This window comes from Pseudoliparis swirei, chromosome 19, assembly GCF_029220125.1.
Source record: "Pseudoliparis swirei isolate HS2019 ecotype Mariana Trench chromosome 19, NWPU_hadal_v1, whole genome shotgun sequence".
NCBI lineage: Eukaryota > Metazoa > Chordata > Actinopteri > Perciformes > Liparidae > Pseudoliparis > Pseudoliparis swirei.
Genome location: NC_079406.1, coordinates 14,699,159 through 14,710,953, shown reverse-complemented (window position 1 = coordinate 14,710,953; position 11,795 = coordinate 14,699,159). Strand labels below are relative to the sequence as shown.

Genomic DNA, 11,795 nt, shown 5'->3' with positions numbered 1-11,795 from the left:
TGTCTCCTGGAGAGAATTAAATAAAGATGGGATGTAGCATTTTCAAAAGCATTATTTCAACATGAACTCTTACCTCTCATCTCCCTTCTGTAGATGCAAGGTGAAAGCCAAGACTGGAGAGAGGGAGACTTCAATAACTTCATATTTCAAGAGCAGCCTCACTTTTAAAGACACAGGAATGAAGTCTGAATGTTTGTTTATTCCAGATGAACAAAACACATAAATGCGATTGGTTGTAATTCTATAGAGCCCTAAATGACCTTTTATGAAACGATTGAGCTTGCTGCCTGAGTAGATGACTGGATACAAGTATTGATTATCTATGCTACATTTTATCTAGGTCAGCATGAGTGATGTCTCTCTATTGGGATTTTGTTCCTACTCACCCACTGGGATACAATAATCTTCTTAGCCACTCTATTAAATAAATAAAAACTTGTCTGGAAGCTTCTTTTCACAAGGGACTCTTTGCACCATCTGTGACCATGACTTTTAACAAGGAGAAAAGAGGCATTAGTGCTGGGCAGGTCATTCTGTCTGTGTCCTCTGAGTGCTTGCCGGTGCAAATAAAGAAGTGGGATGTAAAAGCCATGTGCCATGGAGGAGAGCAGCCTGTGGACAGTTTGTCAGTCCTGTCCTCAGCGATGTGAAGAGACATACTCATTCTTCCATTTCAGGATTACATCATTCCCTCTTCTGGAATTTTAAAATAAATTCTCCCCCGAGAAAAAAGCCATGACTAAAACGAGTACAAGTCTGATTCTGATTTCTAGTTAAATTTTCCACACACACGCCCCAAAGACAATACATTTACTTTAAGAAAGAAAACTTTATTAGTGATTTATAAACAAAACACATTACCACTGTATCCATTTAGGTAAAATAAAAAATAAAAATGGAATAAATGAAATTCACTACTTCACTGTCACAGTTGATGAGTGGGTCGACAAAAAAAAAGGGTTTTACAACAGATCTGGGCTAGTCCATTTAGGACAGCACATTGCCACCATAGTTCACCACCATACATTGGGAAAAAATGACAGCATGAACGCTCACTAAACACAAGCATACACTACATTTATCTTTTTAAACACTGGAATATTTTTTCAGTATTTTTTTTTTTAAGAGTGAAAGGGAAGTGAAAGCTCATCATAGGATCATACATATTTCAGTTACAATATTACAGTGTTAGTAAGATCGTCATGTCAAAGCTGGACACAGAGTGATTTTTTTTCTTGCTTTGCTCGTTTTTCAAAAACAAAAATTATAGTTGTTAAAAGAAAAATTATAAACTTGCAGGGAAAGGTATCACACGATAGCATTTACAAATATTCAAAGAGGTTTAGTGGATGCCATACAACATCTGTGGAGTGTGAAGATTGTAGTACATAGATGTTTGGCAGAGATAGAAGTACATACAAATATCTCATGTGCAAGTAATGAAGTAAAAAATGATGATACAAAATAATAAAATCATAGCCATCTATCTATTGATATATATATTTCTCTATATAGTATGTGTTTCCTTAGAGCAGAACATGCAGCAGCCACTTAATGGAGTGACGTCATACTGAGCCGCAAAACTTTGGGGACATGGCGACAAGTTACAGGCAGGGGAGGGGAACTGACAGAAGCAGGCCTTGAGGCATGAGTGTCCTCCTTCTTCAAAGCCTCCTGAGAGGATTGGTGGGATATACTGTAGCTGTGGGATGGGAATCCCTAGATGCCCGTAGATTCAGCAAGTTTGAATTACTAATGCAGAGATAATCTATGAAAAGCCTACGCTACATTTACAACATAGATAAAAGCTAATGTGACTCAAAGATCCTAAACAATCAATTTGGAGAACAGCTTTCTTCTCTTGCACATGGAGATGGAGGGCCAGCCCACGGCACCTTTCTCCTCACCTAATCCCAGGCCTCCACTGCTGTAATCTGCTTCATCCCACCTGTTCCTCTCTCATCAGTGGTTACGCACAGGAAATGAACAGTTTAGGCGAGTATTCGCAATTTAAAAGCACTGAACCGTTGTGCACTTGGAGAGACATCTGATAAGAGTTCAGGGTCTGGACCCCCGACTGGGCTTACCCAGGCCACATCCACATTACTCCATGCTGTTCTCAGCACACCACAATGTTCAGAGCAGGCCATTCCCAGGGTCGACCCTGAGCAGGGGCCAGAGCAGGGCTTAGGGGCAGCGTCTGAGGGTAAATAGGGGTGGGCACGACACTCAAAAAGCAGTTAAAGCTGTGAGGAAAATAAAAAAATACAGGAGTATGTAACAGGAAATCTCTTTTGAGAATACATGAACAACAGAACCAGCTCACAAACTGTATCATCACATGAAGAGGCAGTCAGTAGGATGGGTGATCGTGAGGAAAAAGGAAGTTCGGGGAGGCGAGGACGGCTCGCATTCGCTTGGGGCAAGTGCAAGCAAGTGAGCGGTTGTAAACTCAAGGAATTAGGTAAGGACTGGTTTCTACCAAACATTCAAAGCAAAAAGCCTTCGGCTTTTGCTGCGGCAGGGGGAGAAGAGATCTCAAGACTCTCCTTTTATTCTGTTTCATCAGAGTCCACTGACTGAAAGTGGAGTCACAAGCCAGCTCAGCTGGACTCTCCCCTCTGTGATCCTCAGGAGAACATGGAGTATCCTCCCATCTCTCCATCTCTCCGGTGCTCTCTGCATTCCTCAGCAGGCGTTCTTGCAGGAAATGAAGCTCTGTGTCCTTCAAATGCAGTGAGAGAAAATACAGAGTGGTAGCAAAGGATGCTGCTTCCATCCCGAGAGAGTTGATCTACACATGCCCACCGCGTAGGTGACGGTGCAGGACAAAATGGTTGCAGTGTCTGGTTTTAAGCACATTTCTTGGATGTCATTTGATTTTCTCTCCGTTTATATTTCTCACCCTCTCTCTAGGTCTCAAGTGCGCGCCATGTCTATTCAGTCATGGTAAGTATTTGTATTTGCGTGTTTGAATGTGTGAGCATGCATATGTGTGCATGTGGTTTCATTGAGATCTTAGGAAACACTGTTGGTAAGTATCAGAGGAATCTGCAGCAGTGTCATGTAAGCCTTAGTTTCAGTGACTCCTGTGCTATTTACAAGTCGTACGTGTCCAGCTCCAGATGGCATGCATCTGTCTCCATCTTCTTTGTCGTCATTCTTCTTTTCCTTGGCTGGCACAGAGCTTTTCGTTGTTCATGTACAAAGTATTTGTCTTCTCTCAGAGAGAACGGTTTACACATCAGTTGGGGAGGGGGTAAGACAGAGGTGCGAACTTGCCCATTGGGTTAAAGGGAAACAAATTCAAGACAAGGGCGAAGAGTGGTCAATTATTACCGGAAAGGTAGACTGACATGAGTGGACTCGGGTTGTATAGGCACATAGGGGCGTGGAGCAAAATCAATCATTTTGTTGTTTATCAAGGCAAGATCAATAATTTACCTCAGTAAGAGACTAAAGGTAACATAAATCTTGGTAAGGCCAGGTTTTTCAAAATATTATCAGCGAAAAATGAAATCGTAAAATATTAAATATTTTAACTTTTTCTTTTTGCCCAGTGGACTTTGGTTGGTACCTCTGTTTTAACAACGCCCTTTTCTTTGCCATTTCCTCTTTCTGCTCCTCTACTCATCTCCATCATCCTTCCCCTTATCCTTCTTGTCTTTCTTCTCCTTCTTCTTTTTCTTCTTCTTCTTGGCCTCCTCTTTCTTTCCAAAGGTGATGAAATCGCTCTTGTCGTCCTCTCCTCCCTGGTTCTGTCTGATGGATATTATGGCAGGTGAGCCGGGGATGATGAAGGCTTCTGGGGGAACCTCGCCAGGTTTCAGGTGCTGTGGGGGTGCACCAGGACCGCCGGCGCCATAGCGGAAATGCCAGCTGTTGCTGTCTAATCCAGCTCCCATTGGGGGGGACACCTCTCCCCCTTCAGCATCTGAAAGAGATGGATTATGTGTTATTGTTTGCTATATATTTGATTTAAACAAATTAGGTTAATATTCTATAATATTATGTTATCAGTGGACTGATGTTGATGGACTAACACTCTCGGAACTGGAAAGTAAATACATAATTATTCAGACACGCATTCGGAGAGGTACTCAGAATTTTGCACCCTTGATTATTTACAAGACACACCAGTTAAGAAGGACAATTTGCCAGCCATCTAACCTACAGGTTGTCTTTGTCCGTCATACATGCACATTTAGGAGATATCATGATGGATTTACAGTTTTATGTGAAAGTGTATCCGTCTCTCAGGAGCAGATATACAAAGGTGTATACATTCAAGTGGCAATTGTGATGTATAACAAGCAAACCCACAACCTTTGTTTTACAAAGAATTATAGATATCAAATTAATTTATATATTAATGGCTTTAGCACTCTAACATCTTTCTAAAACTATTCAAAAACTAATTTGACACTCATTTCTAGACATGTCCCTAGGATGACAGATACATATGGTAGCTTTTTTTCTTCTTCAAGGAAAGCTTTCATTTTGTGCATGTCCTTCCATCTCTTTTTAAGTTCATTAAATGTATATGTAATGACTCCTCTGCATTAGCTCCACAAACCTTTATATAACCAAATATCATTCATAGTTTATAAGTATCACCCCATTTTAATTTCGTCTCAGATAAATCCCTCTCCTGAACTGGACCTTTGAGGTCACAGAATGTGCTTTTAAGTCCCACCCCCCTATATATATATATATATATATATAAATGTGTATATATATATATATATATATATATATATATATATACACACACATATATAAATGTGTATATATATATATATATATATATATATATATATATACACACACATTTATATATATATCAGGCCGACGATCATGCCAACTGTTATAACACTTTGGCTGCAAGGAGAGTTTACTGATATTTACGGCAGCCATTGTAAAAATATAATGGGTGGTATCCTTTGAGGGAACAGCCATGACATGCTATAAAAGGTGGGATATGATGTAACTTAATGGGAGGTTTACAAGATGAAACCGCAAAGTGGACAATGAATCAAAGGCTCCCTCCTGGCCAAAGCTAACATCCGTGCACTGTTTGATGAAACATTAAGTCCTTCAGCTGTATATTAAAATGCTATGAAAGGTAATACAGTATATTCCTGGAATCTAACTGAACTGTTTTGAAAGAAAAGCAACAAATGTGAGCACGAAGCAAACGCGTCAGTCATTGGCCAGATGTCACTGTATTTAGGAAGGCATTAGCAACCAATCTGACTATGCATCAAGGGGAGATGACTCCCTTCCTTCAGTGTATGGCTGTGTATCAATATATAAATGTTGACATGCTGTATATAACATAACTAAGCACAGTCTACCATCAGAAGACCCAATCACTGTGGTTCTTTCCTCAATGACCTACTTGCCACATATTCCTTTTATTTCTATGTCTCCGAGTTATTTCCAAAGGGGAGATTAGCCGAGCACTTCATCCAACCAGAAGAGGAAGCCTGACCTCGTACAGTACCCAGGGCAGAGAATACCATATTCCAATGTTCTCAAAATGCAATATTACCAGGCAGCCTCAAAATATACACTTTGGTTTCAGCTTTCTTCACACTGCATGCTTCGCTTACAAACAATACAAATCCTAAATAAAATTGGACAAAGTGAATGCAAACATACTTCTGAATAAACTATGAACGTTGCAAGCTGAATTTGATAATGATGATCTGGTTGATAGAATAGATAGTGCTCAAGTTAATTAATTAATTCTCCATTACATCTTTGAGATAAAACAAAATTATCATATGCAATTAGTGTGTCAGCCCTTTACTCCAGTGTCATTACTAAGCTTGAATTTATGAGGCAATGGAGTTTATTACTTTACTTTTCTAAAAAGTCCTGCTTTGAATTCATATTTTGTTTTTTACTTGTTTTCCTTTCCACATTTTATCATTTCTAATTACAAGCTCTCAGTGAAGGATAAATGGAGTAAATCCATGGCAAACATGACATCTCTTAATCAGTCATAGAGACAGCACTGCTGTGAAGCTCCTCCTCCTGCAGGAGGAGGTAGTGATGATGAGTTGATCAACAATCAACAAATGCCACTGCAAATGGAATATATTTGGGTTTTGGACTGTTGGTTGGACAAATAAATGAATTTGAAGGTGTTACATTGTGTTTTAGGCAAGTGATGAGCACCTGTTATGATTTTCTTATAATTTATAGCCCAAGCGATTTAACAATAAATTCAGAAATAGTGCGCAGGTTGTTCATTAATTAAAACAGTTGTTAGTTGTGGCCCTTTTTCAGATTTTTCATTTTCAAAGTCATATTTAATTCCCTCAGGTATAATCAGAATGAGTCTATTGTACAATAATTACTTGGGGTATACATTTAAATTATTCCCCATTACAATTCCCCAAAAAGCTATCATTCACCGACAACACAGCTGGAAGAGCATCAGAGAGGAGACTGAATTGGACCAAGAGACAGAGGATTAGGACAGGACAGGCTCGATCCAGTCACTGCTTCTTCCACATGTAGAAACAGAGGCCGCTCGAGTCTTATTCATGTACATGGCGAGAGTTTCCCCCCAGATGATAAGTCCTCATCTGACTGCCCAAGAGGAAACATGACCCTGATTCTAAAATCCTCAAAGAAAATAGAAACAGAAGAACGCCCCAATGCAAAAGTACATTCACAAACAAAGCAACATCCTGGAGAGTGATGAGTTATGCTGCTGCAGACAGATGGGAAAGGGTATGGCCATGCAGGGCAGGGAAGGCTAACTCTCTTGAAAAGGGTCAACTTCTTATGCGAGATCAATTTAAACAATTATGGGACACACTATAGCTGTGTTGAACTGGTGGAACGGAAAAGGCTCTCTGCTTTGGGAGGTCCCTTTTGTTGTTTTTTACCAAACTTTACTTCCAGCACAAGTCATTTTGATGCTACAGACAACTTTGGCAATATGAGCTTTGACCTGCAATCCATTCCCTCTATATCTAACCCCCTTTATCTGTCTTTGCATACTGTTGGTCCTTTCTCACTCTTCTCTGCGTCTCTTCCTTCACCTCGCCCAACACTCATCCCCACACAGCCATTGCTTCCATCTGATTTGTCGATGGCTGTTGCAGAGCAAAACGTCCCTCTCTCTCCCCTCTCTCTCTCTCTCTGATTCTCTTTCACAGCCTCCCTCCTTTTCTTTTTCTGGCCATCCTCTCTCTCTCTATCATTTCCCCTGACCTTTCAACTAATCGTGTGTGAAAACGCCGTCAGCCAACACCCATCCCTCACAGTTATTGACAAGTTTTAATGATGTCCATCAGTGTCTATTGTAACATTAATATAATTGGGTATTAAACAGCTTGTCCATCATTGATAAATACCAGGCACACTAGAGAGGAGGATGGGCTATTTGTTTCCTATTTTCACCCCAGCTTTATTACTTTTTCAGTGTATCTACAACTAGCAGAATTTTAATCACCTTGTATTTGAAAATAGCGACACAAGTCACTTTAATCAATAATGTTGCATCTTCCCCTGAGTTTGATCTCTGGAGTCTTCAAACCTGAATCTCTGCGTGTGAATGTCCCATCACTCCCATGTCTACTTTATTAATCCCCTTGACTCGGCCTATCGTCCAGTTGGGCAGAAAGCGCAGTGCAGCGTTACATAACTAGCTGAGGAGGAGGAAGAGGAGGAGGAAGAAGAGGGCCACAGAATGTAGGGATGCAGATATGAAACATGATGCTCACCACCAAAACGGAGGGTGGGAGGAGGGAAAAAAAGGATTAAAAGATCCCGAAGGTGCAAATGTCTTTTTCTCTCTCTTCTATACTGCAGTGATAAATAAATAGGTGCTTGTCATGATAGCAAACAGTCAGTTGGTACCACTCCCTACCTCAAGATAGACACTGTGTTTGTTCAGAGTGCTGAGCAGTGTGTGCTATCTGTGATAAAAACAAAATGTGATGTTGCTGTCTATTCAAAACCTAATTATTATTCATGTGTCTGTGTTTTCACTGCTATGCATGGTTGCTGAAAGAAGAATACATTTTATGTCTGCATAAATTACCATATATTCCCCAATCTACTCACAGTAAATGCAATAAAGAAAATAAACTGTAGTGGGTAATAATACAATAATATAATGATGGTAAGAGAAATTATGCCTCTGCATATGCATATTTTAGTTTACAATTATGTATGTGTGTGTGTGTGTGTGTGTCTCTTTGGGTTTCATGCCGGGTTGAACACTTTGCTTTCTACTCCCAGCTCGATCATGTGGCAGATAGACACAAGCATCCCACATTGATAGGATTTAACACAATACAAATAACACTGACTGTAGTTGTATGTGTGGGAGTTTGAGTTTGTATCCATGTATCTATGTGTCTGTTCTATGCCAGTATGTAGGAATTATATAAAAAGGCAGGATAGGAATGAAAAAAATGTAATAACTGAAGTTGAGAAATGGAAACAGATGGGGCGTAGGGATTAGTCCCTGACAGCGTCTAGACTGTGTTAATTTGCCTTTCTGATTGTGCCAACTATGTTTTCATATCAAATTCACATCAACTAAGACTGCATCTCAAATGTAAGATAAAAAGCCTTGAATTGAACCGTCTATCTCTTCTTTGCCTCCTTGTTTCATTTGATCCACGGCAGAAATATCACAACATGTGCTCACAGCGAGCCATCCTAATGAGACTAAGATGCATACGGTCATGGTCCTAGATGCTAATTAGCAAACATCATAATATGGTTGAGGTCTGAGGCATTGAAGTAACAACATGTAGCATAAATCCTCAGTAGCGTCCTCTCGTCCACCTTTTTCTCTTGGCATTTTGCCTCCACTCTTTGGTCTATTTGCCTGGACACAACCTTGCTGCATTTGATGACCGTTCATTTGCATCCAGGTCACTCTCCTTCTGTTACGCACTCCTCTGCTCTCTCCTTTTCTTTACACCTCAACTCTCACTTTCCAAACACATCCATCCCTCTTTTAATTATATCACCCTCATCCCGCTCTGTTTTAGCTTATGCTCATGTACTGTCTGTACATTAGAGCCAAATCCTCCCTTTGTCTTGTCCTTCACCTGATGCCAGTCTGTTGTTTTCATTACCCCCCCCCCCCCCTCCTTCAACACCTTTTGTCCCACACCATATGTTGGTACTCCCCTCTATATAACAGCCCTCCCCCTCCCTTTTTTTCTCGTGCCAATATAAGGGGCCATGAATGGTTGCCTTGGAAACTACGTCCTCCAGTGCAGCAGTAGGACATTGCTAGGAGTCATGGTGACAGCGGCTTTTGCTGATGGAGAATAATGCTGCAAGCTCTCTCTCTCTCTCTCCCTGTCCCTCTCTCGCTCTCTTCTCTCTCCTCCCTCGATGCGTTTACTCTCACCACTCTCCCCTAGCAACAGCAGCCTCACACAACTTCCTCTCCTTCCTTTTGCAAACGTGGCCACAGTCAATCAATCTGATTGAGTCAGCCACTCCCTCCCAAACTGTTCATGATTCATCGTGTCTCGTCACCTCGCTCTCCATATTCTTTATTGCTTGTTCTCTCGTTTCATTTTCAATCCCCAATACAATACTGCGCAGTTCTCTCTGAATAACCCATGTGCCCTTGGTTAGATGTGAGGAGGAAGACAGGGAGTGAGAAACGGATTGAAAGAGGGAGTTAGACAGCAAGCAGAACCCTGATTTCATTAATGTGCGTCTGCTGATCTGGGCGTGTGCTCCATCTGTCACTGCAGGAGCAGCACACAAAGCAGGCAGCCGAAACACACTCGGAATCACAGCCAAGCGAGCACACATGCATGTTCACACGGAAACAACAAGATGCAAAGGATACACAAAATCCACTCGCTTTAAATCTAAGGGGAAGAAACATGGGCGTTGTCGGATGTACCTCCGTGTCTCACATCGAGGGAAAAAATAGACTGTGAAGTAAACATCACCCTGTTGGTACAGCAACCAGCCTGAAGCAATTCCCTAAACAAACCCAACTCACAGATACTCCGGCTTTCCACCACAGAACCTCAGTCTGCCTCACAAACAAGATGATTTACTTATAAATAGGACAGACTGTGACTCAGAGTGACAGACTGCGTTGAATCAATATCAATCAATAGAATAGGAGTCCAATTATGGAACAATGTTAAAATGGATGTAAGAATGGCCAACTCATTTTTGGTTTTCAAAAGGATTATTTAAAAACAATTTTTGAGGGTTAATAGTGTGATTGAAACATTCTTTATTCTTTTTCTTTAATTATCTGATTTATTTGATGATAATAATTTAGGATAGGAATATATAAGCATGTTTGCATCTACCTATACCTTTTCAGTGGTTAACATGGTTAAGAGGAGATACAAAAGGGAAAGTTAGCCCTCAGGCAAAGCAAGATTAGCATGTGCACAATGTGTTATTCTTAAAACTGCCACAGCTCAATTAGACCTCCTTGAATCCTCACCGGCTGATCTTATTACCACTGAGCCACCCCGAAGACGTCGCCACAGCCTGTTCGGTTCTCTGTCTCCATCCCTCATGTTATGAAGTGCCTGCAGGCTGTAAATCCCCAGCCACTGCAACAAATCAATGGCAGATCGGAGGGGGCTGTGTGTGTGTGTGTGTGTGTGTGTGGATAGGAAGAGACAGACGTTACTGGGGGGGGTTTGTCTGCTTGCCCAACCCCACGCCTCCTGTCTATAAAAGACACCAGGCCAGGCCACACTTTCTTAATTACAACGAATCGCCTCTTTATCTAAACGTAATCACTCTGTCGTTCTCGCTCTGTAGTTCACTCATTGTCCATACAACCATCCAATTATCTCACCTGCCTCCTCCTTCCTTTTCTCTCTACCACGCCACTCCTTTCTCTCATTCACTCTTAATCCTCTTTGACCCCAGCTCCCTGTCATCATGAGGAAAGTCAAGAGCTGGCAACTGAATTCTCCTGTGTGTAGTTCATCTTTGGTCATACATCTTGGTTGGGGGAAGCGAATATGGCATTGTGTGCCTCACAAAAACAATGTGTCAAATGGTGTGACATGTTAAATTTAGACTTCATGATTCTCAACAAGCTGAAGATGACACTTCCATGTGCATCACTCTTACTGCAGCTGCTTCACAGTCAAGGCACCGCCAACAATTACTATTCTGTTTTGAACAAAACTGTGAATTTCACTATCGTAGATATTTCCAATTAAGCTGCATGTTAAATTTAGGGACACAATTCAATTATATAATGCACAGAGGCACCGTTTTAAATGTCCATAAGTTATACAAATGGATGAAAGCTTACAAACATATTAAAATATTTGAACATAATATGATTAGTTGCCCACATCACCGCCCTTTAATCTTGGTCTTTGTGAGTATGTAATACAATCTCTCAGACAGAGACTGATAAAGATCCACGTTAAAAGAATGTAACTGTTTTCATCTTCTTGTTTATTCTCCAATGTCTGTCCTCTGTGGCTCAGAGGCTTATGCCTCTGTAAACATCTCGCTGACGATCCAACCCACTATCGGCTCTTGCTCGCTCTCTTTTTGTCCGTATCGTCTCCCTTCCTGAAGCAGAGAGCAGAGATATCCATCTACGCCTACGTAGCATGTGTCATTTCCTCTCACCGCAGCAGTGGTAGGAGTGGGTCGTGGCGATCACGTAGCTGATATCCCTGTAGTGCTCCTTTTATTACTCTCTCTCATGGTTTGATAAACTCTTGAGGAATGTACAGTTCTTGGTATAAAATTATGTCTGAATATTTGTAATTAAAACTAGACTATAGATGGTT

The 11,795-nt window shown here is 41.0% G+C and overlaps 1 protein-coding gene across 5 annotated transcripts in view; it reads right to left on the bottom strand.

Annotated features, from left to right (window-relative positions):
* Window positions 1–809: 809 nt before the first annotated feature.
* Window positions 810–11,795, bottom strand: part of LOC130209879 (protocadherin alpha-C2-like) — a 164,482-nt gene continuing 153,496 nt past the window's right edge. For all 5 annotated transcript variants that reach the window (XM_056439795.1, XM_056439793.1, XM_056439792.1 and 2 more), the window contains exon 4: window positions 810–3,934. In XM_056439795.1, the coding sequence (XP_056295770.1) occupies window positions 3,627–3,934 (308 nt within the window). In that variant the 3' untranslated portion in view covers window positions 810–3,626. The remainder of the gene's footprint in view (window positions 3,935–11,795) is intronic.